Source organism: Canis aureus, chromosome 34 (genome assembly GCF_053574225.1).
Source record: "Canis aureus isolate CA01 chromosome 34, VMU_Caureus_v.1.0, whole genome shotgun sequence".
Taxonomy (NCBI): Eukaryota; Metazoa; Chordata; class Mammalia; order Carnivora; family Canidae; genus Canis; species Canis aureus.
In genome coordinates this window covers 15,327,927-15,355,839 of record NC_135644.1, presented here as the reverse complement: position 1 = coordinate 15,355,839, position 27,913 = coordinate 15,327,927, and the positions used below count along the sequence as shown (strand labels likewise).

Genomic DNA, 27,913 nt, shown 5'->3' with positions numbered 1-27,913 from the left:
GAGAGAGAGAGACAGGCAGAGGGAGAAGCAGGCTCCCTGCAGGAAGCCCAATGTGGGACCTAGGATCACACCCTGGGCCGAAGGAAGTCACTCAACTGCTGAGCGACCCAGGCATCCCTGTCTTTTAGTTCTGTTGACTGTCTTTAGTTCTGTTTACTGTTTCTTTTGCTGTGCAGAAGTTTTTTTTTTATCGTGATTAAGTCCCAGTAGTTCATTTTTGGTTTTGTTTCCCTTGCTTTCATAGATGTGTCTTTGCCAAGTTCAAAAAGGTTGTTGCCTATGTTCTCCTCTAGGATTTTGATGGATTCTTGTCTCACATTTAGATCTTTCAACCATTTTGAGTTTATCTTTGTGTATGGTATAAGAAAATGGTCTAATTTCATTCTTTTGCATGTAGCTGTCCAATTTTCCCAACATCACTTGTTGAGTAGACTGTCCTTTTTCCAATGGATATTCTTTCCTGCTTTGTCAAATATTAGTAGAGTTGAGGGTCCATTTCTGGGTTCTGTATTCTGTCCCATTGATCTATGGGTCTGTTTTTGTGCCAGTACCACACTGTTTTGATGATCACAACTTTGTAATAGAGAAAAAGCTTTTAGTTTTTCACCATTGAGTATGATGTTAGCTTTGTCTTCATCATAAGTGGCCTTTATTATGTTGAGGTATGTTTCCTCTAAGTCCACATTATTGAGAGTTTTTATCATGAATGGATATTGAATTTTGTCAAGTGCTTTTGCTGCATCCATTGAAATATGATTTTTATTTTTCATTTTGTTGATGTTGTGTATCGCATTGACTTATGAATATTAAACCATCCTTGCATCCCCAGAATAAATTCCATTTGATTTTTATGAATGATCCTATTGATGATATATTGTTGTTTGGGTTTCTTTTTTAAGATTTTATTTTTAAGTAATTTTTACAGCCAACATGGGCCTCAAACTCAACCCTAAGATCAAAAGTAGTATTCTCTTCCAACTGAGCCAGCCAGATGGCCCCTATTAATATATTGTTGAATGAAGTTTGCTAATAATATTTTTTTGAGGATTGTTACAACTATATCCATAAGGGATATTGGCCTATAGTTTTTGTTTTTTGTAGTGTCTTTGTGTGGATTTGGTATTGGAGTAATGCTGGCCTCATAGAATATATATGGAAGCTTTCTTTCCTATTCTAGTTTTTGGAATAGTTTGAGGAGAATAAGTATTAACTCTTTTCAAATATTTGGTAGAATTCACCTGTGAATCTGTCTGGTCCTGGATTTTTGTTTGTTGGGAGTTTTGATTATTGATTCAATTTCTTTACTAGTAATTGGTCCATTCAGATTTTCTATTTCTTTCTGATTCAGTTTGGAAGTTTGTATGTTTTTAGGAATTTATCCATTTCTTCAAAGTTGTCCAATTTGTTGGTCTAACTTTTCATAGTATTATCTTATAATCCTTTCTATTTGTGGCGTTGGTTGTTACTTCTCTTTCATTTCTGATTTTGTGTCCTCTTTTTTTTTTTTCTTGATGAATCTGGCTAAAGATCTATCGATTTTTTTTTTTTTTCAAAGAATCAGCTCCTGGCTTTATTGATCTCTTCTATTTTTTTAAGTCTCTTTCATTTATTTTTGCTTTCATCTTATTATTTAATTTATTCTACTAACATTGGGCTTTGTCCTGACTTTTCTAGTACCTTTAGTTGTAAGGCTAGATTGTTAGAGATTTTTTTATTTCTTGAGGTAGGCATGGATTGCTGCAAATTTTCCTCGTAGAAGTGCCTTCTCCAATGTCCTAAGAATTTTGGACCATTGTGTTTTCATTTCCATTTGTCAACATGTTGTTTTTTTTTTTTTAAATTTCCTCTTTGATTTCTTCATTGACCCATTCAGTAGCTAGTACATTGTTTAGCCTCCACACTTTTGTACCTTTCCCAATTTTTGTGATCAATTTCTATTTTCATAATGTTGTGGTTAGAAAAGATGCATATGATTTCACTTTTCTAAAATTTATTGAGATTTGTTTTGTGACCTAATATGTGAACTGTTATCCTGGAGTTCCTGGATATCCTGTTATCTCCTATCCTGGAGAATGTTCTATATGCCCTTGAAAATAATTCTATATTTCTCTTGTATATTCTTTTGGTTTTTTGATGGAGTATTCTGTATATATCTGAAGTCCATATGGTCTAATGTATCATTCAAAGAACTTTCCAGGGCAACCCTGGTGGTGCAGCGGTTTAGCACCACCTGCAGCCCAGGGCGTGATCCTGGAGACTCTGGATCGAGTCCCACGTCAGGTTCCCTGCATGGAGCCTGCTTCTCCCTCTGCCTGTGTCTCTGCCTCTCATTCTCTCTCTGTGTCTCTATGAATAAAGAAATAAAATCTTAAAAAAAAAAAAGAACTTTCCATATTGGTTTTCCGCCTGGATGATCTAGCCATTGATATAACTGAGGTGTTAAAGTTCCTTACTGTTGTCCTATTGCTGTCAAGTTCTCCCTTTATTTCTGTTAATATTTTATGTATTTAGATGCTCCAATGTTGGGTGTATAAATGTTTACAATTGTTACATTGTCTTGTTGGATTGACCTCTTTATCATTATGTAATGCCCTTCTTTGTCTCTTACTTACGGTCTTTGTTTGTCTGATATAAGTGCCCTACCCTGGCTTTTATTCTGCTTTCATTTGAACAGAATGTCTTTTCCAATCCCTTCACTTTCAGTCTGTACGTATCTTTAGATGTGAAGTGAGTCTCTTTAAGGCAGCATACAGAATGGGTCGTTTTTTGTTTTGTTTTGTTTTTTTAAAAGATTTTAAAAATTCATTTATTCACGAGACACACACAGAGAGAGGCAGGGACACAGGCAGAGGGAGAAGCAGGCTCCCTATGGGGAGCCCAATGTGGAACTCAGTCCCAGAACCCCAGGATCACGACCTGAGCCAAAGGCAGACACTCAACCACTGAGCCACCAAGGTGCCCCTGGGGCTTGGTTTTTTTTTTTTTTTTTTTTTTTTTAATCCATTCTGCCACCCTGTGTCATTTGATGGGAGCATTTAGGCCATGTACATTTCAATTAATTATTGATATGAACTTACTGCCATTTTGTTAAGTGTCTCTCCGTTGCTTTTGTTGTTCTTTTCTGTCCCTTTCTTCTCTTGCTCTTTCCTTCAGATTGATGACTTTCTATAGTGGTATGCTTGGCTTTCCTTCTCTTTATTTTTTGTGTATTTATTATACAACTTCTTGGTTTGTGGTAACTGCGAAGTTCATCTATAACATCCTAAGTATATAGCAGTCTATTTTAAGTTAATGGTCACTTAAATTCAAACACATTCTGAAAGAACTGTTTTACTCCCCTACTCCACTCATGTATATGCTGTCATATTTTATATATTTTAATTCATAATTCTCTTATTATGGCCTTTTTTTCCCACTTAAAGACGTCTCTTTAACATTTCTTATAAGCCTGGTTTTAGTGTTGATGAATTCCTTAACTTTTGTTTGTCTGGAAAACTCTTTATCTTTCTGTCAATTCTGAATGATAAACTTGCCAGGTAGTAGAGTATTCTTGACTTCAGCTCTTTGAATGCATCATGCCACTCCCTTCTGGCCTGCAGTTTCTGCTTAAATAAATAAATAAATCAGCTGATGGGGGGTGTCTGAGTGGCTCAGTCAGTTCAGAATCTGCCTTTGGCTGGGGTTGTGATCTTAGGGGTCCTGGGATGGAGCCCTGCTTTGGGCTCCCTGCTCGGTGGGGAGTCTGCTGCTTCCTCTCCTGCTGTACCTGCCCCCCCCCCCCGCCCCACCACACACACATACTCATGCTTTCTCTCAAATAGATAGATAAACTCTTTTTAAGAAATTGTCTGATGGAAAAAAAAAAAAAAAAAGAAATTGTCTGATGGGACGCCCAGATGGCTCAGTGGTTTAGTGCTTGTCTTTGGCCCAGGGTGTGATCCTGGGGACCCGGGATCGAGTCCCACGTGGGGCTCCCTGCATGGAGACTGCTTCTCCCTCTGCCTATGTCTGTGCCTCTCTGTGTCTCTCTCATGAATAAATAAAATCTTTAAAAAAAATCATCTGATAGGGATGCCTGGGTGGTTCAGCAGTTGAGTGTTTGTTTTGATTAGTATTGTTTTGTAGTATAGTTTGAAATCTGGGAAATAATGACATCTTCAGCTTTTTTCTTTTTTCTTTTTTTTCTCAAGATTGGTTTGGTTATTTGGGATCTTTTGTGGTTCTGTACAAATTTTAGGATTATTCTAGTTCTGTAAAAAAAATGCTATTGGCATTTTGATAGGGATTGCATTGAATCTATAGTTGCTTTGGGCAGTGTGGACATTTTAACAATATTAAATCTTCCAATCCCTGAGCATGGGCTGTTTTACCATTTGTGTCATCTTCAGTTTATCAGTGTCTATTAGTTTTCAAGGGTACATGTCTTTCATTTCCTTGGTTAAATTTATTCTTGGGTATTTTTTTTATTTTATTCTATTTTATTCTTTTTGATGAAATTTTAAGTAAACTTGTTTTCTTAATGTCTCTTTTTGCTAGATATTAGTATATAAAAACACAACCAATTTCTGTGTGTTGATTTTGTATCCTGAAGCTTTACTGAATTCATTTATTCCAGTAGTTTTTAGAGTGTTAAGAGTCCTGTATATATATTATTATGTCATTTGCAAATAGTGACAGTTTAACTTCATTTGTACCAATTTGGATGTCTTTATTTTTCCTGTTTTGACTAGGACTTCCAATACTACTGAATGAATGTGGTGAGAGTGGGCATCCTTGTCTTCTTCCTGGTCTTTCAACTTTTCACTATTGTGTATGATGTTAGCTATGTTTTTTTTTATATATATGGCCTTTATTGTATGAAGATATGTTCCATCTATGCCCACTTTGCTGAGACATTTTATCACAAATGGATGTTGAATTTTGTCAAATCTTTTTCTGTATCTATTGAGACAATCAAATGATTTTTATCCTTCACTTCGTTAATGTGGTATATCACATTGATTGATTGGCAGACATTGGACCATCCTTGCATCCCTGGAATAAATTCCATCTGATTGTGGTGAATGATCATTTAAATTTATTGCTGAGTCAAATTTGCTAGTATTTTGTTAGGAATTTTGCAATTATGTTTATCAGGAATATTGCTCTATAGTTTTCTTTTGTGTAGTTTGTCTGCTTTTGGTATCATGGTAATGCTGGGCTCATAGAATCTATCTGAATGTTTTCGTCCTCTTCCAATGTTTGGAATAGTTTGAGAAGGATGGGTATTAACTCTTTCTCAAATGTTTAGTAGAATTCACCTCTGAAGCCATCTGGTCCTGGACTTCTGTTTGTTGGGAGGTTTTTGATTGCTCATTCAGTATCCTACTAAATTGTCTATTCTCATTTTCTTTTTTTCCCCTGATTTCAGCCTTGGGAGATGGTTATGCTTCTAGGAATTTATCCATTTCTTCTAGGTTATTCTATTTCTTGGCATATAATTGTTTGTAGTAGTCTCCCTATAATCCTTTCTATGGAGTTGGTTATAATTTCTTTCATTTCTGATTCTTTTTTCTTGATAAATCTGCCTAAATGTTTATCAGTTGTTTATGAACCAGCTCTTAGTTTCATCTTTTATATTGTCATTTTCTTTTCTTTTTTTTTAAGATTTTATGTATTCATGAGAGACACACACACAGAGATGCAGAGACATAGGCAGAGGGAGAAGCAGGCTCCACGCAGGGAGCCCGACATAGGAGTTGGTCCCAGGTCTCCAGGGTCATACCCTGGGCTGAAGGTGGTGCTAACCCACTGAGCCACCTGGGCTGCCCTATATTGTCATTTTCTTCTCCATTTCACTTATTTCCACATTGATTTTCATTATTTTCTTCTTTCAACTATGGGCATGCTTTGCTTTCTGTTCCTTTAGGGCTAATTTGTGTAAGAATTTTCTTGTTTCTTCAGGTAGGTCTGCATCACTATAAACTTCCCTCTTAGAACTGCATTTATTGTGTCCCAAATATTTTGGAATATGTATTTTGTCTTCAGTTTTTAAAATTTGATATCTTCATTGACCTATTGGTTTTTTAGTTGTAGCATTTTTAGTCTCCATGAGGTTTTTTTTTTCCAGTTTTTCTTTTAGTTGATTTCTATTTTCATACCATTGTGGTTGGAGAAGATGCTGGGACATTTTAACTTATATTTATTGAGATTTGTTTTGTGCCTAGCATGTGATCTATCCAGAAGAATGTTTCATATGCACTTGAAAAGAATGTGCTGTTTTTGTTTTAAAGATTTTACTTATTTGTTCATGAGAACCACAAAGAGAGGCAGAGACATAGGCAGAGGGAGAAGCAGGCTCCCTGCAGTGAGCCTGATGCGGGACTTGATCCCAGGACCTCGGGATCACGACCTGAGCCAAAGGCAGATGCTCAACCACTGAGCCACCCAGGTGTTCTTCTGTTTTTGATTGAATGTTCTATATATCCGTAGAGATCATCTGATCTAATCTATCATTGAAAGCTATTCTTTTCTTATTGAGTTTTCTGCCTGGATGATCTATCCATTGATGTGAGGGAGCTGTCAAAGTCCCCTACTGTTATTATATTACTATCAATTTCTCCTTTTATGTTTCTTAATATATTTGCCTTGAATATTGAGGTGCTCCAGTATTGAGTGCAGATACATATAGCTGTTTGTTACCTTGTTGGATTGACTCCTTTATCATTATGTAATGCCCTTGTCTGTTACTCCAGTCTTTATTTTAAAGTCTACTTTGTGTGATGTATTTAAGTATTGCTATCCTGGCTTTTTTGCTTCCGTTTGCGTGAAATCTCTCTCTCCATCCCTTTACTTTTGGTTTCTGCCTTTAGGTTTGAAGTACATCTCTTGTAGGCAGCATATAAATGGGTCTTTTTTTTTTTTAATCTGTGCATTCCTTTTATGTCTTTTGGAGCATTTAGTCCATTTACATTTAAAATAATTATTGGTAGCTATGTACTTATTACCATTTTTGGTCATTGTTTTTGTAGTTCTCTGTTCCTTTTTCCTCCTCTTCCTGTCTTGTTATTCAATGACTTTTTCTTATGCTTGGAATTTTTTCTTAATCTATCACAGGTTTAGGGGTTCATATACCCTATGTATATAGCAATCTATTTTAAATTGATGGATGTTAAGCTTGGATACATTCTAAGAGCACATTTTTTACTCCTTATTCCCCACATAATTTATGTATTTGACATATTTTACATCCTTTTATTATTTTTAAAGATTTTATATATTCATGACAGAGAGAGAGAAACAGGCAGAGGGAAAAGCAGGCTCCATGCAGGGAGTCTGACGTGGGACTCGATCCTGGGTCTCCAGGATCACACCCCAGGCTGAAGGCAGCACTAAACCACTGGGCCACCAGGGCTGCCCTATTTTACATCCTTTAATTTTGTCTTTTAACTGTTTTAGACATAGGTGATTTTATGCTTGTCTTGTAAGCTTTACCCTAAGTTCGTAAGTTTGCTTTTACTAGTGAAATTTTTTCTTTCATAATTTTCTTCTTATAGCATTTTCTCTCAATTTAGCATTTCTTTGAAGGCCAGTTTAGTAGTCTTTTGACTCTTGTCTGAAAAATCCAATTTTGCTTCAATTCTTTTTTTTTTTTATTTTTATTTATTTATGATAGTCACAGAGAGAGAGAGAGAGACAGAGGCAGAGGGAAAAGCAGGCTCCCCGCACCGAGAGCCCGATGTGGGATTCAATCCCGGGTCTCCAGGATCGCGCCCTGGGCCAAAGGCAGGCGCTAAACCGCTGCGCCACCCAGGGATCCCAATTTTGCTTCAATTCTGAATGATAACCTTGCCTTAACAATAACCAGGTTATTGTAAATTGATTGCCCCTAGTAGTTTTCATTTCAGTTATTGTATTCTTCGACTCTGGTTCTTTTTAATTTTTTACCCCTTTGTTGAAGTCCTAAGTTCATCTACTCTTCCAAAGTTCTGTATCTTTATGACCATTACTTTTATCAGGTAGATTGCTTACCTATGTTTTTTTGTTTTCAAGATTTTATTTATTCATGAGAGACACAGAGAGGCAGAGACCTAGGCAGAGGGAGAGGCAGGCTCCCTAAAACCCTGGGATCATGACCTGAGCCAAAGGTAGACTCTCAACCACTGAGCCACCCAGGTGCCCCACTTACCTGTTTTACCTATTTGAGGTTTTGTCTTTTTGTTATTGGTTTTAGGTTTTTCCTTTTAGCACTTTTAAGTAAGCTCTGTGCCCAGTGTGGGGCTTGAATTCACAACCCCAAGATCAAAAGTTGCATGCTTTACCAAATGAGCCAGCCAGGTGCCCTTCCTTTTCAACACTTTAAGTGTATCATGCTACTATCTTCTGGCTTATAATATTTCTGCTGAAAAATTCAGTTAGCCTTATGGGTATTTCCTTGCATATAACTAGTTGCTTTTCTCTTGTGACTTTTAAGAGAGTCTTTAACATTTGACATTATGATGTCTTGATGTGAAACTCTTTGGGTTCAGTATTATTGGAGGTTCCATGTACTTCCTGGACCTGGACATCCATTTCTTTCCCCATTACCATTATTTCTCTGTCACTTTCTTGCTGCTTGCTTGCCCTTTCCCCTTTTTGGGGTCCCTATAATGTGAATGTTGGTATGTTTGATATTGTCACAGAGGGTCCCTTAACTTAGCCTCGTAATTTTCTTTCCATTTGGCTTGGCTGATTTCCATTACCCTTTCTTTCAGATTGTTGATCTGTTTTCTGTATCCTCTTCTCTGCTGTTGATTGCCTCTAGTGTCTTTCATTTATTGTATTCTTCACCTCTGGCTTTTAAAAAATATTTTCTACTCGTTTGTTGAAGTTCTGAGTTCATCTACTCTTCGCAGTTCTGTGAGCAACTGTATGACCATTACTTTATCAGGTAGATGGCTTGTGTTTTGAGATTTTGTCTTCATTTGGACCATATTCCTGTCTCATTTGTTTCTGTAGAATAAGTAGAGTGCTCTATGTGGTTTGGGAGATATCCATGTTGGTGTCCTGTGGGGTCCAGAAGTACAATTCCCCCATGGTTACCAGAACAAGGGGCTCTAGAGATCTCCCCTGTGGGCTGCATATACCTTCCAGTTGTGACTAAACGGACTTCTCTTGGCATGCTGATGGGGGCGAGGGGTGGCGGCTAACTCCCAGTGAGGTTGGTTTCAAGCCCTGCAGTGATTTTTGTGGATGAGCTGGCAGGCAGGGCTGCTTCCAACCCTAGGGCCAGAGGTGCTTTAAAGGGGAGCCAGTTCTGACTACGAGCTGTGGCAGAGTGACAGCTACTTTGGAGGAGTGCCTGAGAAGCAGGTTGGGTGGGTCAGATCTACAGGCGAATGCCAGAATTGGGCAAGTGTTGCTAACAGTGTGGATGAAGTATCAGAAGTGGCACCTGCCAGCATTGGGCTAGCTGGGCTGAAGGCAAGAAAATTGTGCCCACTGGTGCTGCCCTTTCCAGAGAAAGTTTCTACAGATCTATGTCCCTCTGGCACTTGCCTTAAAATTAGTCAGCAAATCTCCTTCACGTAGAACCTGGGTGCTTTTCAGAGTCCAGACTGCTAACCATTGTACCATGGAACCCTCTTTAACACCCAGGCGCTTTTCAATATGCTGCTTCTGTGCTGGGTCTTGGACTGTTAATAGGTCACTGTTACCTGGCCCTTTAAGAGAAGAGACTTGGTTTCCTGTGGCTCTCCTGGAGTTCAACCTCAAAGCCAGACATTTCGAGGGATTATCTTCCTAGTGCAGATTCCAAGGACAAAGAGGGTGTGCCCAGTGGGCTTTTGAACCATTCTTTCCTCGGGGAAGACCTCTACACCTGTGATACCCTTTCGGCTTTGTAGGTTGCTAAGTGCTTTCCAAGCTGCTATTTTTTTCACTGGGTCTCAGGGTCTCCGGGTGAGCCAAACTGCATGCAAGCCAGCCAAGCAGTGATTCTGTTCCCTGTAGCACTTTGGGACCTCCTACAGGTCAGCCCTGTTGGGTTTTCCAAGCCACATGTCCTGGCGGCTTCTCTTTCTGATGCAGACCCTAGAGTCTGAAGTGCCCCCTGTGGAGCTCCATCTCCATGCTCCTCCTGAAGCCTGCTCTAGTGAGATCTCTCCTTATTGTGTTGCCACACGGGGGATGGGTGGTTTTGACACGGTCTCTGCCTCTCCTGCCCATCACAATGTGGTCCTTTAGATCTTTTGGTGTGGAGAGCGGTTCATCTAATTTTCAGATCTTTTTCAGAGGGAAATGGTCCGTATATAGACTTGGTATGCCTGTGGGAGGGGATGAATTTAGGATCTTTGTAATAACACCATCTTCCCAGCTGAATCTTAAAAATTAGCTGCTAAAGCACTTTTTGAATTAGATTAAGCCTTTAGAACATTTAAGTTCAGTTCTATTAGGGAGGGAAATGATCAGATAACGTGTCAAAATTTAAAGTGGGAGACACCTGGGTGGCTCAGCAGTTGTGTCTGCCTTTGGCTCAGGGTGTGGGTCCCAGGATCGAGTCCCACATCAGGCTTCCTGCATGGAGCCTGCTTCTCCCTCTGCCTGTGTCTCTGCCTCTCTCTGTATCTCTCTCATGAATAAGATATAAGGCTAACTTTTTCACATTTCAAACAGCAATTTAGTTAAATTCTTAAGTTTAAAGGACTGTGTCCTTTAAGCACTAAAACATAGCTAATGACATGTTAATCAACATTGTATTTAATAAGTAATGAACAGCAAACAATATACTCTTTTAATGTTTTGCTGAAACTGTCCATTTTGGGTGTATGTGTTCACATTTTATGTACCATTTAAACTGAGTTTTGTTAGCAGAAAGGAATGGTGGTAAGGAAATAAACCTTTGTTTTTGAAAAAAAAAAAAAATCTACTCAACTCCCGACTTACAAATTATTAGAGTGGTTTCTACACTTCCTCTCAACGTGCATACACTACAGCTAATTCACATCAAAGAAACATGTTTAAATTATATGTATAAACTATTTCATGTTGCATCAGTCCTGACTCCTAAAGGGAGACACTTAGCTCATGTGTTAGGGAAAAAAAGACCTGCTTTATTTCCGAGGACAGAATCCAGGAGACCAAAAACCATGTAAGCCTCAGAAGGTATTAGAGCCAAAGGTAGCCAGTGACTGAAATTACTCAGTGGTAGACCCCTGTTTCCCATGTGAAGATAACAGTAAATGATTCACCGTGGCTCAGTTAGCCATCCTGTACCTGCTGGGTTAATGGCATGTGACCCCAAATCTATAGCATTTGTTGAGAATAACTTAGATGTCGAAGTGGATTTATGTCCTGTGCATCTTCGATGCTCAAGGGCTCCCTGAGCTCACTCCTGGGCAGCAGTCACCTGTTATGGCCTGGTTTCCTGTACTACATTTTCACTCAGTTGAAGAGTATGGTCACACAGTGATCTCATCTACATCACTGATTCCACCTATTGTTAGAAGTTATGTGTCCACTTAGTAGGTCAATGAATTTAGGACAATAAATGACGATTACTATATGAACACAGTACTTAATGATTTGGAAAGATGAAAACTCAAACAACCAAACTAATAAGTTGTAGGCTGCACCTAAAGCAATTAATGCTAACATTTCATCACCATATCAGTGCTTTTTAAAAACAGAATTTCCATCTTAATCTATAGAGGAGCAGGTATAGCCCTGCGGCCACTCCTCACAGAGCTCTGGTGCCTCCTCAGGCTTAGCCTTGATAATGAGGTTTAGTACTTTAACAGCCTAAAGCTCTTGCTACCTGTCCTGAAGTACACTTAAACAACCTACTGGAGCTGATTCTGAAGGAGCCAAGTCAGTTAATATCCTAAAAGCTCCCTTCAAATGTAATTTTCATAGTCCTTAAATTTTAATTGTCATTGTTTATTACTGTTTTGGCTACATTCTCTACAATTTCAGCAGCATCTTAAGAGACAATGTGTCTATATGTACAATGAGAAAACAAAATGGCTTGCAACATGAGAAATAAGAGCCACAGTTTAACTGTACAATATTAAGGAGAACCTGTGGTATCACCTCCTTTTTCGGCAACATGGACAACTTACATGTAAGTATCAGCATTATGAATGTGACAAATAATTCTTACAGGAGTAAAATACAACATCCTGAAAAAGAATGGTTTCTACCATACAAGGCAGTTAGAAAATGTTCACATTTTAACAAATCTGTACAAACCACAAGAAACTTATTTATGGGACCACCATCCCACCTTTCTGATAAGAACCTTCTAGAAATGTAGGATAAACATGAACAATTTATAAATCTAGTTATCTATGTGCTCCACAGCCCTAGAACCCAAGAATCTGATTTAGTGAACCCTACATGTCCAAGATGGATCATTTTTATATGCCTTGATTGTTAATGAATGCCAGCTTTTAATATCTCTCTAATACGATGTACAGTCAACTTGCACCTTTAAGGAGGTCATTAGATTTTTTAGCAAAGAAGCAACATCATTTAGCAGCAATTAAAGCGCCTTTCAAGAAGACTTAAAAAAAATACAATATCCAATTAGAAAAGCCATATTTTTAAACATTTGTACAAGAATAAGCTGCTGAAACTTGGTAATTGAAATACAACATCTGTACAACAATTTACAATAGAGCTAGAAGGGAATTTATCATTATCCTGCATAGAACTGGTCTGATCTGCATTTGGTTACATACTGTCACTTGTTTATGAACAAGGCCTGGTAACAAAGGGAAAAATATCTTAATTCAAACATACTGAAAACATCAGAGATATTTAGTGATTTCAAAACAAGCAGCTCATTTTGTCAAAGGTGTAAAGTAGATCTAGAAATAATAGCTCTCCCGTTAACATGACTAGTAAAAAAAAAAAACAAAAAAACAAAACGGACATGTGGTTTCGAGGTACAACTTGGTAAAAGCCAGAATAGGCAAGTGACAAAGTGTAACTTTGTCCAAAGTCCAAAGATTCTAACTCTCACATGCTACTACTATAAAACACAACTGTCACCGTCATTCAGTTCTTACTTTGGTTTCAGCAGATTAACCGCTGAATGCTGAAGAATGTATCCAGGCACTATAGTTCTTGTGTTAGAAATATTTTTTCCATGTGTTTTTAAATAATGAAAAACTACCCTTCATATTAGAACTCTCTAGTAACAACCAAATGTATTTAAGTATTATAAACGTTATTTACAGTGTTCCCCCAAACAATTTTTCTTAACACGGTATTCCTGTTTCTGTGCAACAGGCAGTCATCCTTCACTGCTCAGGGTTATAGTCAAAAGTGTACATTTTATTCATTGTCCATGATCCACTCATACAAATGACGCTATGAAGAACTTCAGTTCACAAATAGTTCTCAACCATGTCCTGTGTGAAAAAGAAAACAACAAAAAACAATCAAATGCTCTCAAACTCAAGTGTGTATCTGGAAGCAATTCAAAGATATCATGCCAATTTTGGAGGAAAATCAGTAAGTAATTATGCTTGAAGAAGGGGGTGTAGGGGATGCTGTAAGCCCAGCCATGTGTAAGTTTCCTGAAGAATTTGATCTTCTCATATGTGGAAGAAGGTACGGGTCATTTGCCAGTTGGTGCACATCAAACCGATCTTCTTTTCGGTAGGCCAGACAGCGTCTTATAAAGGCCTTAAAAAAAAAAAAAGTTCAGAAATTAAAATTTGTGCCCCTTTGACACATCAGTCAGCTGGCTCCTATTGTAAAATGACCACGTTTAAGACAGTAAGTGTATTTCACTTCATTAGCATTCAAATCTTCAAAAAATTCTATAGCATTAAAATTCTTATTCCAAAAGTAAACTCAAGTCCCAGCCCTTAGTTGTTGATTTTATAGTCTAAATGATTACTGCTACCATTTAAATTTCCTGTTGGAAAGGTGTACCCAGTTTTAAAAAAATTTATTCCAAGAACGAAAATTAGCATTTTATTTTGAGTATACAATTCAGTGATATTTTAAGTGCATTCACGTTATGAAACATCAAGGTCATTCATCTCCAGATCATTTTCATCATCCAATAATCAAAACAAAAGATGAAATTCTGTACCATTAAACGACTCTCCACTTGTCCTTCCCCCAGCACTTGGTAACCACTGTTCTGTAAGTGGAATCATACAGTATTTGTCCTTTTGTGTATGGCTTATTTCACTTAGCATCATGTTTAAGAGTTCTCCATGTGGTAGCATGCATCAGAATTTCACTGCTTTTTAAGGTTGAATAATACTCCATTTCATGTACATACCACATTTTGTTTATCCATTTATCTGTTGACATTTTGAATACTGCTGTGAGCAATGGCATAAAAGTATCTGTTCAATCCTTGCTTTTTTGGGGTATATAGCTAAAACTAATTGCTGGATGGCATGGTAATTATTTTTAAAAACTAATATCTATCATTGTTTTAGGTGTACAACAACTTAGACAATTGTTTTCTTTTGATAAATTTTAAGCTATTCTCCTTAGGACTGATTTTGTTTTTCTAAAGGTTTATTTATTTATTTATTCATGAGAGAGACAGAGAGAGAGGCAGAGACACAGGGAGAAGCAGGCTCCATGCAGGGAGCCTGACGTGGGACTCAATCCCAGGTCTCCAGGATCATGCCCTGGGCCGGAGGCGGCACTAAACCACTGAGCCACCTGGGCTGCCCAAGACTTATTTTAAAACTCGAAGTTTGTACCTTTGATCCTTTCTGTCCATTTCGCTCATCTCCCACCCCCTGCCTCCCAGCAGTCTGTTCTCTGTATTCATGAGCTTGGGTGGTTTTGTTTTTTTAAATTTATTTACTCATGAGAGGCAGAGAGAGAAGCAGGCTCCTTGCAGGAAGCCTGATGTGGGACTTGATCCCAGGACCCCAGGATCATGACTTGAGCTAAAGGCAGACACTCAACGACTGAGCCACCAAGGCGTCCCTGTTTTTTTAATAAGATTTTACATATAAGTGAGACATATGGTATCTGTCTTTCTCTAACTTATCTCACTTAGCATAATGTGCTCAAGGTCCATCCATGTTGTTGCAACTGGCAAGAGATCCTTTCTTTCATGGCTGAAAAATATTCCACTGTATCTATAAACCACATTTTCTTTAGCCATTCATCCACTGATGGACACTTAGTTGTTTCCATGTCTTGGCTATCATAAATAATGCTGCAGTGAACAGAGGGGTACAGGGATGTTTTCTAATTAGTGCTTTACTTTTCTTGGATAAATACCCAGAGGCAGGATTACTGGATCATATGGTAGTTATATTTTTAATTTTTTGAGGAACCTCCATACTATTTTCTACAGTGGCCATACCAATTTACATTCCTATCAGTAGTACACAAGGGTTTCTTGTTCTCCACATCCTCACCAACACTTCTTTTTATTTTTCAATAGCCATTTTAACAGATATCCGGCGATATCTCACTGTGGTTTTTATTTTAAGTAGGTTCCACACCTAACATGGGGCTTAAACTCACAACCCTGAGATTTAGAGTTGTGTGCTCTATCAATTAAGCCCCCCAGGTGCCCCCTGACTATGGTTTTGAATTAGTGACGCCAAGCACCTTTTCATATACCTGTTGGCCACATATCTTCTTTGGAGAAGTATCTATTCATATACTCTTATTTTTTAATCAGATTGTTTTTCTTTTCTTAAAATAGACTCTATGCCCAGTGTGGAGCCCAATGTAAGGCTTGAACTCATCCTGAGATCAAGAGTCGGACACTTCCAATTGAGCCATCCAGGTATCTCTTCCCTGTTTTCCCTGCTATTGCGTTGTACCAACTCTATAGATTTTGAATATTGATCCCTTGTCAGCTATGACTTGCAAATATTTTCTACCATTTAGTAGGTTGCCCATTTTGTTGATGGTTTCTTTTGCTGTGCAACTGGTTTTTTATTTGATGTAGTCCCACTGGTCTGTTTTTGCTTTTGTTGCCTTTGCTTTTGGTGTCAGATCCACAAATCCTCACCAAGACAAATGTCAAGGAGCTTAATCGCTACATCTTCCAGTAGTTTTATGGATTCAGGGCTTACGTTCAAGGCTTTCATCCATTTTGAATTTATTTTCCTGTATGGTTAAAGCAGTGGTCCAGTTTCCCCAACATCATTTATTGAAGAGACTATCCTTTCTCCACTGTATAATCTTGGCTCTTTTGTCATAATTTTTTAAATTAATTAATTAATTTATTTATGATAGTCACGGGGGTGGGGAGCAGAGACACAGGCAGAGGGAGAAGCAGGCTTCATGCAGGGAGCCCGACGTGGGACTTGATCCCAGGACTCCAGGTGCTTAACCGCTGAGCCACCCGGGCGTCCCTCTTTTGTCATAAATTAATTAGCCATCTAAGCTTGGGTTTATTTTTGGGCTCTCTATTCTGTTCCACTGATTTGTCTGTTTTTATGCCAATACCATACTGTTTTGATTGCTACAGCTTTGAAATATAGCTCAAAATCAAGGAGTTTGATGCCTCTGGCTTTGTTGTTCTTTCTCAAGACTGCTTTGGCTATTCAGGGTTTTAGTGATTTCATCCCAATTTTAGAATTGGGTGATCTATTTTGTGAAAAATGCCATTAGAATTTTGATAGGGCATGCATTCAATTTTTACATTGCTTTGGGTAGTACAGACTTTTAAATATTCTTCTAATTCATGAGCAAGGGATATATTTCCATTTATTTGCATGGCCTTCAATTCCTTTCATCAATGTTTTATAGTTTTCAGAGTACACATTTCACCTCCTTCGTTAAATTTATTCCTAGGTATTTTATTCTTCTTGATACAACTGTAAAGACTGTGTTCTTAATTTCTCTGATAGTTTATTAGTAGTGTATAGAAATACAACAGATTTTTGTATCCTGCAACTTTACCAAGGTACAGTCTTTAGGATTTTCTATATATAATGTCATTTGCAAATAGTGACCCTTTTACTTCTTCCTTTTATTCATTCTTGTCTAATTGCTCTGGCAAGAACTTCCAAATACTATATTGAATATGGAAAGCTGCATTTCTCCATATATAATAATTCCAGACTTCTAGAATTTTCTCTCATTCCATTTTACTATCAGTTTACTTTGGCTAGAGGGTATGATGCCTTTTTTTGGGGGGTGCCACATTTTTTAAGATGCAGGGAACAATGAAGTGATACTTCTATTGGGGTTTGTTTCCTAGGTTAATATTGTGTATCAGTACTGAAAAAACTAAATAATGGAATATAATCAGTATTTTTTTTCCTTCTTAAACTGGTTTTTATATATTGTCCTTCAGAATGGCTTTGTATTAAAAAAAATCTAAGATGGTACACAAAGCAAATCTATCTATTAGCTGGCAATCAAACCTAACCTAACCAGAACCCCCTACGTCTCTTCATGCCTCTGTCCAGGCACTGGCTCTGCCTCCAAGCTAGCAGGGAAATCTCTATCCTGACTTCTACTACTGTAGTTCTGAACTTTACTTAAGTGGAATTATACCTTATGTTCTGACTTCTTTCAATCAATATCCTATTTTGAGAGATTCATCCAATTTTTGCAACAGATAAAACATTTTCAAGGGATAATTAATCATTTCCTTATTGCTGACAGCAAAAGTAACTAGCTTGTCTTAAAATTCCTAACTTCTATATACATTCATGAATTAAAGCATTTTGCACCTACTTTGATAAGTAATTTTTCCTCTAAAAACAAACTAGCTCTTATTATTATACGTTAGTTAGCTTACAAATACTTATCAAAAATCTTTCTGAATCATTTTCAATGCCGTCTCTGAAACCTAGAGTTCAGTTTAACACCTAAGTTTCAGTAGAGGAAAAGCTGCTGACGTTAGTCTACAAGGAGTACATGTACTTATTACAATGCTCAGGCCAGGTCAGTGGAAGTACTTGGTAGAGGTGTTTGCTCTAAGGACAAGGTTTGAAAAAAAACACCGCATACGAAACCCCACAAAAAACAATGTGCCCCTTTACTTCCCACATCTGTGACTGTGGTGCCTATGAAGAGCCTAAGACTAGAAACAGAGATGGCTAAATGGAAGAGCCTAAGACTAGAAACAGAGATGGCTAAATGGGACTTCTTTTCGGCAAACCACATTCATTCCTGGTCACTTCTGTCAGTTAATTTTTTTAGTTTCTGTTCTCACTGATGCTGCAGATAGAAAAGGAAGGCAAAATTTAGACACTAGCATTGTCAAGTTCTTTTCAGGCAGCCATATTACCTTAAGAAAAGTATGTGATGATCTTAGTCTGAAGCATAATGAATTATCTTCTAAGACTGTTTGTGATTCACAAAAACCAGTACATTTTCAATAATGAAGGTCACTGTGACCTCGATCAGAGGCAATATCTAGCAGTGCTTATTTTACCTACATTCTAAGAATACAGAAACTATAATGCCTGTTCATGAATTATCCTTATTGCCAAGAAAAAACTGGAACCTTCATGTGTTTTTCTTAGGAATTTCATAGGATTTAAAAAAGAAGATTCCAGGGCAGCCCTGGTGGCGCAGTGGTTTAGCGCCGCCTGCAGCCCAGGGTGTTATCCTGGAGACCCTGGATCGAGTCCCACGTCAGGCTCTCTGTACGATGCCTGCTTCTCCCTCTGCCTGTGTCTCTGCCTCTCTTTCTCTCTCTATGAATAAATAAATAAAATCTTAAAAAAAAAAAGAAGATTCCAATAGGAATCACAGAGAAATGAGCTTTGTGATGAGTCTAACAAAGGAAGAGTGAAAATACAAAGGTGAAAGGCCAATAGAATGAAAATGGGAAGATATTAAGCACCATTAACATTTTGCTATTAATTACAGATGCTATTCCATGTTACTAGACAGATGGATTAGAACTACAGGAAGCTGTTCATTACTGATTCATAGACTGCTACATGGAAGCAGAGGTGATGAAGAGGTCAGGCTTTTTCAAGAGCTACTGTAGGGCAGCATAAGGTCAACAGTGAATTCTGGAGTCTAGCAGAAGTGAATACTTTAGGCCACAGCTCTGCTATTTTCTAGCTTGTATGATTCTGGACAAGATAATTCTGCTATGGTTTGGATGGCTTCCTACTTTATAAAATGGGAAATATCTATACAGTTGTTAAAAGATTAAGTATCAACACAATGCTTGGTACATAATCACTAAATAAATGGTAGTTATTATTACTACTTCTTTTTAACTTCTTATATACTTAAATATGTTGGTATTAACATATGCTGATACATAAAGGTCTTGTGATTTTTCCTTAATTTTCAAAGCAAGTTGCTGTTGTCAATCAGGGACTGTATCTGGGTCTTTAAAAGATGAAAACCAAAGACTCTTTCCAGAGCAAATCACCAGTCCTTAGTGGACAAATTTTACTGTGGCAGCAATCTCTTTTTTTATTTACTAATAAGTACAGTTGACCTGTGAATAGTGTGGGGGTTTAGGGGCATGGTTGAAAATCCAAATATAACTTTTGGCTGCCCCAAAACTATGAATGGCCTAGTGTTGACTGGAAGACTTACTGATAACATAAGCAGTTGAGTAATACATATTTTATGTTATATATATATGGTATATTCTTTCAATAAAGTAAGCTAAAGAAATGGAAATGTTAAAATCATAAGATAAAATACATTTACAGTACTGTACTATTTGTCAAAAAAAATCCACATTAACAAAGGACCTGATCTATGTAGTTCAAACCCATGTGGTTCAGAAGTCAACTGTACTTACTTTCAACACAATTTATGAAATAAAGTTTATGTAAATAAGTTTTGTGAAGTAAATTTTAATACCTTTGCTTCACTGCTTACAACTGGTTTTACAGGGAACTGGACTTCTGTGGCTTTTAATATTGTATTTTCTTGAAGAATGTCTTGTTGAGATTGATTGTGACCAAATGGCTTAAAAAAAAAAAAAAAGTTTAGGAATTTCTCACAAATATTTAAACAGAGTAATTATCACTGAATCCTCAAGATATAAATGATTTGTGTTCTAAAAACTCTTCTTCGTTATTTGGAACTTGGGATACATTCTCATAGAAATAGGGTTATAATTGATAGAAGGCTGAGTAAACCCACCTAATTCCTCAATATAGCTTAAACATGGTGCATAAACATAGACTATAATGCTGTTGCAATATAATCAAGATAAAACAAAAATATTTTAAAAATCTAAAAATTTATTATGACTGTTTTAAAAACTGAAACATGACTAAAGAAGTAAGAAGCAGTGGAAATGTCTGAAAACTCCAAAGAATTAAATACTTTGAGCATGCTACACTCCTTCACTGACAGCTCTGGGTTTGTTCTAACTTGCAGTGACTTCCTAGAGAAGTCCCTTAACCTCTCTCTCCACACCAACATGAAGGGACTGGAAAGTATCTATGGCAGCTTGTAGCTCTGTCTTTAAAATAAAGAGAGGTTTGGGAAGAATTAAGACTAAGTTTGATGGAGTTTCCCTGAGGAAGCATAAGGGGACACGATGCCCAGGACAAATTGAGTGTGTGTGGAGTGAGGTAGGAGTGGGGGAGACAATATGAGTAAGTACAAAGAATGGAGTGTTTTGGCTCCAGAACCCTAACAGTAGAAAATGTTAGCATTATTAATAGATCGGTTCTTCTTTTACTTAAAGAAAAAAAAGGGGGGGCAAAAAGGAGATCAAGTAAGCTGCTGTGATATTAAAATAATCTGATCCATGGAAATTTTACCAAGAAACAGAAGCCTGACTTCCTTTAGAAGGATCTACACTGACTTTAAATTAATTAAAACTTTAAATTTAAGATGGGAAATTCAACTTTTCTCCATACAGCAGAATCTTGCATACTCTAACTTACCTTTCTTCCATAAAGACACTGAAAGAAAATGACGCCGACTGACCACACATCAACCTTGTTGGAAATCTTTGGTGGTTCTTTTCCAACTACAAAACACTCAGGAGGTAAATACCTACAGTTTTTGAAGGAGAAAAGAGGAAAGGATACCATTAAGTCTGTACAAAAGGTACATTGAGAACACTCAATACTCCTACAAAAAGCCTTAGAACTTTCATGAATGAAAAATCACTAAACTTTTGAAACATTTACACATCCTTGTATCATTGGACTCTAGAGCCAAAACATACAACTTTGTGATAAAATATGCAACACATACATATATTATATATACTAACATCATTTTTCATTCCTGTAGGTAATATACATATATTGTCAGTAGAAATTATGTTCTAATTTGAGTAAGCATTAATAAACGCTCTCCCATGCCCTTTGACTTGTGTTCAAACTGTAGGCAATTCTCTTCCTAAACAGGTATCTGACCAGCTGGCTCTTCTATTTAAAAACTTGCAACATCATGTACTACACCAAGGTTAGACCTCATAGCTCTTGTTTGTAACACAAACCCATCCTAATCTACAAGCAACTGTCTGGGCAAAGACCATTCATTTGGTTCACCATACTGCTCCCTTATCCCCCACATGCCTCTTCATATAACAATTTCTTTTTTTTTTTCTTTCTTTTTTTTTTTTTTTTTAATTTTTATTTATTTATGATAGTCACAGAGAGAAAGAGAGAGGCAGAGACACAGGCAGAGGGAGAAGCAGGCTCCATGCACCGGGAGCCCGACGTGGGATTCGATCCCGGGTCTCCAGGATCGTGCCCTGGGCCAAAGGCAGGCGCTAAACCGCTGCGCCACCCAGGGATCCCTTTCTTTCTTTTTTTTTCTTCTCTCATATAACAATTTCTAATGCCTTCCCTAACCACTCCAATTCATTTGGTTAGCACTTTTTTCTTCTTTTATTTTATTTATTTATTTTATTTTATTTTATTTTATTTTATTTTATTTTATTTTATTTTATATTTTTATTTTATTTTATTTTATTTTTTTACTTTTTTCTTCTTTAAGATGGACTAGACCTCCATAAACCTCCTCTGTTCCCTCTAGGCTGAGCTTTGCTTCTTCCCCATGTAACCGGCAGATGTTATGGTACCTCTATACTGGCACTGCACTAAACTCACACTCAACTGGGAGCAGCTCAAGGGGCTCATATTATTCACTGTGCAGTTTCTGAACCCTAGCAGCATCTAAAATATATAAAGTATTAAAAAAAATACTATTTTCTACTTTTAAGTGCTATTTGTAAGTTCATAATTTTATATAAAGGAAAGGTACAAATAAATATGTCACACCTTAGGTTATAAAAAGAAAGATCCATCAGGGATTCAAGCATCTCCCACCTCTAAAATTTAGATAAACTAAAAATTCCTGAAAAATAATACAGCTAAATGAGAATCTTTTTTTCCTTTTGGTTTTCTACTATGCGTAAATCATTTAAATTTCAGCAAGATAAACACAGATTTCTTAAAAAAAAAAAAAAAAAAAAAAAAAAAAAAAAAAAACTTCTTGAAATAGAATCACCAAAGATGACCGATAACTCATTTGTAATGTAAATCCTTTCCTATCTCCAAATCAAGTAAAAAAGCCAGATTTGTTTTATGAATAAAAGTATATATTTTGTGTAGATTTATGAAACAAGAATGGCTCTTAAACACTATGCTACACTGTCTCTTGAGGCAAAAAGCTGTAAGCAAGGAAAGGACTTATAGGAAAGACACCAAAGCTATTTGAGGAGATTTGAGACTTGGGAGGAAATGAGGGACAAAACTGATTTTCTTCTAAGTGATACTGACAAATAGTTTCTGGGGATGAAAAGGTAATTTGCAAAAGCATTATATACATGTATTCTAGAAGACTGTACAGGACATCCCAGCTTACCAAATACGTAAGCTTAAAAAGCTAGGACTATAGGAAGCTAACCATTTTTTAAAACATATTTCTATGGGAAATACATTCCAGGTTACTACATGGAAATACTCCAGCCCACCTGTCAGAGGTAAATCTTCTTGCCTAGCCCTCCACTAGCAAAGCCAGACCAAGGGAAACAACATCGTGGGAGTCTACAGAGGAAGGATGATCTATTATTTAGAATTCTCTATTATTTCAAGCTGTCTTCCATGGAATAACGGTTCTTTGAAGGACATTTATTGCTAAAAGTCTGAAGACTACTGATTGAGGATGCCAATTTTTAGGGGGTTTCTAGTTTGAATGACAATTTTCTTTAAATATGAGGGAAAAATCCATGATCTATTATATTATTCGTATTCTTAGAAAATGCTACAAGCAGAATTTGAAAGTAAAATGGCTTTAAAAGAATATATGAACATGACTAATCCTTGTACATGAAAAGTTAAGTTCATACAGACCCAGGGCATCTTATGGAACTGGTTGTTACGTGCATAGGATATGTAAAGACTATTCTGGAAACCCCAATGTCATATTTATGTTTGTAGTCTCTATCTTGTTCAGTGAAGTTGAGTACAGTTCTTTCTCCAATTACAATTTTACTCCTTTTGTGAAACTAAGTTTGTTTTGAAATTTTATAGTCTATATTATTCTCCACTTTGGTGAATCTGACAGTAAGTTTGAAAATTCACACTAAGTGATTTTTGTTAACATCTAGGTACTCTGAAGAGAATGACATTCATTTAGACTTAGATCTCTGAATCTACAGTTCTACCTGGAGTTTCTTTCTTTTTTTTTTTTTAAGATTTTATTTATTCATGAGAGAAACAGAGAGAGAGAGAGGCAGAGACACAGGCAGAGGGAGAAGCAGGCTCCATGCAGGGAGCCTGACGTGGGACTCAATCCCAGGTCTCCAGATTACGCCCTGGGCTGAAGGTGGTGCTAAACCACTGAGCCACCGGGGCTGCCCTCTACCTAGAGTTTCTAAGTATGAAGTTATTAAAAGGGACTTCTGAGAGTCAAGTCCAAAGACTAAAAATATTCCAAACTTCTTTCCCATGTATGATCAACAAAACTTCCAGCTCCAATAAAAACTAACCACAGAACATCTACAGAGAAGACTCCATGCTTATGGCTATTGCTTGTAATAGGATACTATCTTTATATAAATATTTGTACTGATGATAAAGATCACTTGAACATAAAGAAGAAAATCCATGATTCTCCATGTGAGGAGTTTCTGGCTGGTAGATAGTGAAGTCACTTGCCAATGCCAAGTTATTCTCCCTTCACTTTGCTGATATATACAGTTAAAACCAGATGAGAAAAGAATATTGACAATAGTAATCTCCTTCTTGATTCAAACTTTGTATTAGTACTTTCACCACAGTAATCTCAAAGATACATGAAAATAACTAAACTTCATAAAAAGTAGACAACTTCAATATTTTAAGTTATACATTTACCAGTAAGTGCCTGCCCCTTGAGAAGTTAGATCCATTCCATCTACACCATAGCTATCATCATCCATGATCTTGGATAGACCGAAATCAGTGATTTTGATTTCTCCACATGCTGTGCCATCTACCAGAAGGATGTTTCCTAAGAACAAAATACAAAGTTTTTTTTAATGATACATGCATGAAAAACGTATTTACTACTTTAGCTGACATTGGGGAACAGCTATATATTTAAAATACATAGTTAAAAATGTAAACTTAAATTATAATTTTATTTTATAGATTTTATCTATCCATTCATGAGAAAGAGAAAGAGAGAGAGAGAGAGAGAGGCAGAGGGAGAAGCAGGTCCCACGCAGGGATCCCAATGTGGGACTCAATCCCGGGACCCCAGGATCATGCCCTGGGTTGAAGGCAGGAGATAAACTACTGAGCCACCCAGGGATCCCCCTTAAAATATAATTTTAAAATGTGGTGATTCAATGGGCGTTATAAATTCTAGGGTTCCACGGACTTTAAAAAACGAAACCGAAAAGCATGTTTCTAAACTACGATTTTTGAAAACTATGGTCTTTAGAGCTTAAAAAATTGAGATAAATTTTATTAATTACCTGGCTTAAGATCATAATGTATAATAGGGGGTTTGATTTCATTGAGATATCTTAGTGCATTTACAATTTGCATTACAATAGACCTAGCTTCCTTCTCTGACATTAATTTATGTTGCTTCAGATAGAAATCCAAGTCATTGCCTTCACAGTACTCTAACACTGTACAAAACCTACAATGAAGAAGAGGAAAAAAAAAATCAGACATAAAATATTATTCAGTAATTCATTACTACAGTGATGAAATGAAGAGTATATATCATTACAGAATAGAGAAAGCAAAAGCAAACATTTTTTCTTAAAAACTAAATCCTTATATTCACTTACGTATCTGTATCCAACGAGAAATAATCATAGAGTTTAACTATCCTAGGGTGATCCAGTTCTTTGTGTATTCTATACTCTCTGCAGGCATGTCTACGGGAAGAGAGAGTATGTTTATTCTTCATGACTACTAACCGCATTTTGATTTGATAAAAACCAGAAAGAATTAATATTTACTTGTGGTAGTTTTCCTTCTTCTCATCCCTCCAGCTTTTATTAAGCTGGTGGATCTTCACAGCAGCATATCTTTGTTCATAAAGATCAAAAGCCTAGGATTCAAGGTATAGAACAGTTAGGACCAAAGACCAACTGAATAGCTGAAGAGATTTAAAAGCATTTTTTTGGTGATTACAGTAATATGGAATTAGAATATACACTATATAGAGTTCAAAAACATTTATTATTGGAAACAAGGTACAAATTCCATTATACTACATCAGTGAAAACTTGAATGTGAATTTTCACATTCAAGTTTCGTAAATGTCAATATATTGAATCAAGATAAAACAATAAAGCTGTTATTTGTTTTTTTAATATGGATCTGGCTCCTCTAGAGTGGCAAAAGCAGTAAGCAGCCAACAAAACAGATGGCTGTAATGTGTTTTTTATGGGCTGGATAAAGCAAACTTTTTCCTCTACCTTTCCTAGTGACTCCGCAATTCTTTAAAAATAAACAAGTTTGTAACAATGTCCAACTGTTTAAAAAATTCTAAACTCTAAACTTTGATTATGAAACTGTTCAAACATAACCATTTATCTACCACTCCTAATACATCAATAATAATTCCTTAAATTCTCTTTTAATACCCAACTTTTTACTGGTTGCCTCAAAAAGAGGTTTTATATTGGTTTGTTCAAATCATCAGCCTATTTCTTACATAAAAAAAAACAACACTTGAATGTCATTAAGGGGAGATCTTTTTTTTTTTTTAATTTTTTTATTTTTATGATAGAGAGAGAGAGAGAGAGAGGCAGAGACATAGGGAGAGGGAGAAGCAAGCGCCATGCACCGGGAGCCCGACGTGGGATTCGATCCCGGGTCTCCAGGATCGCGCCCTGGGCCAAAGGCAGGCGCTAGACCGCTGCACCACCCAGGGATCCCTTGGGGGAGATCTAATAATTTAGGTTCTGCTGTGATTTACAGACAAAGGTGTCCCTTTAAAAAAAATAAAACATTTAGAATTTACAAAGAAGGTTCTCAGTCCCTACTCTCATCAACTTTACCTAAAAGTAAACAGGAAAGATAAACTGCTTGTCACAAAATTTTTAAGAGCTTAAGATCAGAAATAATATAGGATACAGTAGTTAAGAATATTCATTTTGGAGTCAGATAAACTTATCAGCTACAGAACTTTGTGCTTATATCTTCTCTTAGCCTCAGTCTCATTTATAAATAAGATTGGATTGCTGAGAGGATTAAATGGGATGAAACACAAAGTGTCAAACATTAGCTAATTACATTATTAAAACTTTAAAGAAATAGAAAATAAAAATAAAAGGTCATGTGAGAGAATGCAAAAAAGCTAAAAGAGTAATAGAAAATAAAATTTTAGGTACACTAATAAAAATTATCAATATATACTGACTGATAATTATACATGACATGTCCTTTCCCCAAGATTAGAAGAATAAAGTATACCTTTCCCATGAGGCTAATATGGTAATTACTGAGCAACTGATTCAGTATTTTCCACCTTGGTGTAGAGAAAAGTCTGTATTTTCTTGACTAAAAATCTGCTGCTTTGTTTTCCAGTGCACCTGGCAAGCCTGAAAAAGCTTTGAGGGGCTGGAGAAAGTGGTCTTTTTTTTTTTTTTTTTTTTAAAGATTTTATTTATTTATTCATGATAGTCACAGAGAGAGAGAGAGAGGCAGAGACACAGGCAGAGGGAGAAGCAGGCTCCATGCACCGGGAGCCCGATGTGGGATTCGATCCCGGGTCTCCAGGATCGCGCCCTGGGCCAAAGGCAGGCACCAAACCGCTGCGCCACCCAGGGATCCCGAGAAAGTGGTCTTTAGTATTTAGGTCAGTACTAAAGATTCAAGTTATTCAAGGCCCCAATCTGCATTTCCTATTTCCTATATAAGCCCTTTCTTTAAAAAGAAAAGCCCCTCTTAGCCTCTATGTGTGATATTAAAAACAGTACAAATAGTATAGGGCAGTGGCAGAAGGTTGTTATGAAAGGTGTAAGCAAGCTCAGAAGCTGGGCAACTTTAAGGCTAAACTAAACTAGTGCTGGCGATTTTCAGATCCAGAGTAAGCTATTATGATCTACTTTGTGGCCTGAGTAAGCCTACTTGAACCATTGAGTGTTTGGGGATGAACTACTATTTGAATCAGAGAACCAGGAACTGGAGGAGAGCTCACAGATCACTCCTGACGGGTGAGGAAGGTTAGAACCATGATGCTTAATGCTTAACAACTTAAGAAAACAACTTAACGAAAACAAAATGGTTCACAGTTGAACAAAGATCAGAACTGAGGTTTTCTGAAGCCAGATCCCGTATTATTTTCCAGAGTCAGAACCAGAATTCAGGTTTGTCTTCAGTAAAACAAGAAGGCACAGTCCTTGCCTCACTGAGCAGTGAGGATTTCTTATAATCCGATGAGTTTACCTTTGCAAAGCACCAATGTTCCTATGATATAGCTCATCTAATCATTACAACAATCCAGGGCGCCTGGGTGGCTCAGTTAGTTGAGCGTCCAACTCTTCGTTTCAGCTCAGATCAAGATCGCTGGGTCCTAGGATCGAGCCCCGAGA

At 37.0% G+C, this 27,913-nt stretch overlaps 1 protein-coding gene and 1 long non-coding RNA gene across 5 annotated transcripts in view; one reads left to right on the top strand and one right to left on the bottom strand.

Moving 5' to 3' along the window:
- LOC144304678 (uncharacterized) overlaps positions 1-20,005 on the top strand; it is a 38,683-nt gene extending 18,678 nt beyond the window's left edge. The window contains exons 2-3 of the long non-coding RNA XR_013371601.1: positions 15,662-15,745; positions 18,447-20,005. This is a non-coding gene — a long non-coding RNA (uncharacterized LOC144304678). The remainder of the gene's footprint in view (positions 1-15,661; positions 15,746-18,446) is intronic.
- Positions 11,875-27,913, bottom strand: part of TLK1 (tousled like kinase 1) — a 147,604-nt gene continuing 131,565 nt past the window's right edge. For all 4 annotated transcript variants that reach the window (XM_077883195.1, XM_077883197.1, XM_077883196.1 and 1 more), the window contains 7 exons: positions 25,331-25,422; positions 25,157-25,246; positions 24,833-25,002; positions 24,228-24,363; positions 20,799-20,910; positions 19,759-19,866; positions 11,875-13,650 (listed from right to left, as the gene is read on the bottom strand). In XM_077883195.1, the coding sequence (XP_077739321.1) occupies positions 13,474-13,650; positions 19,759-19,866; positions 20,799-20,910; positions 24,228-24,363; positions 24,833-25,002; positions 25,157-25,246; positions 25,331-25,422 (885 nt within the window). In that variant the 3' untranslated portion in view covers positions 11,875-13,473. The remainder of the gene's footprint in view (positions 13,651-19,758; positions 19,867-20,798; positions 20,911-24,227; positions 24,364-24,832; positions 25,003-25,156; positions 25,247-25,330; positions 25,423-27,913) is intronic.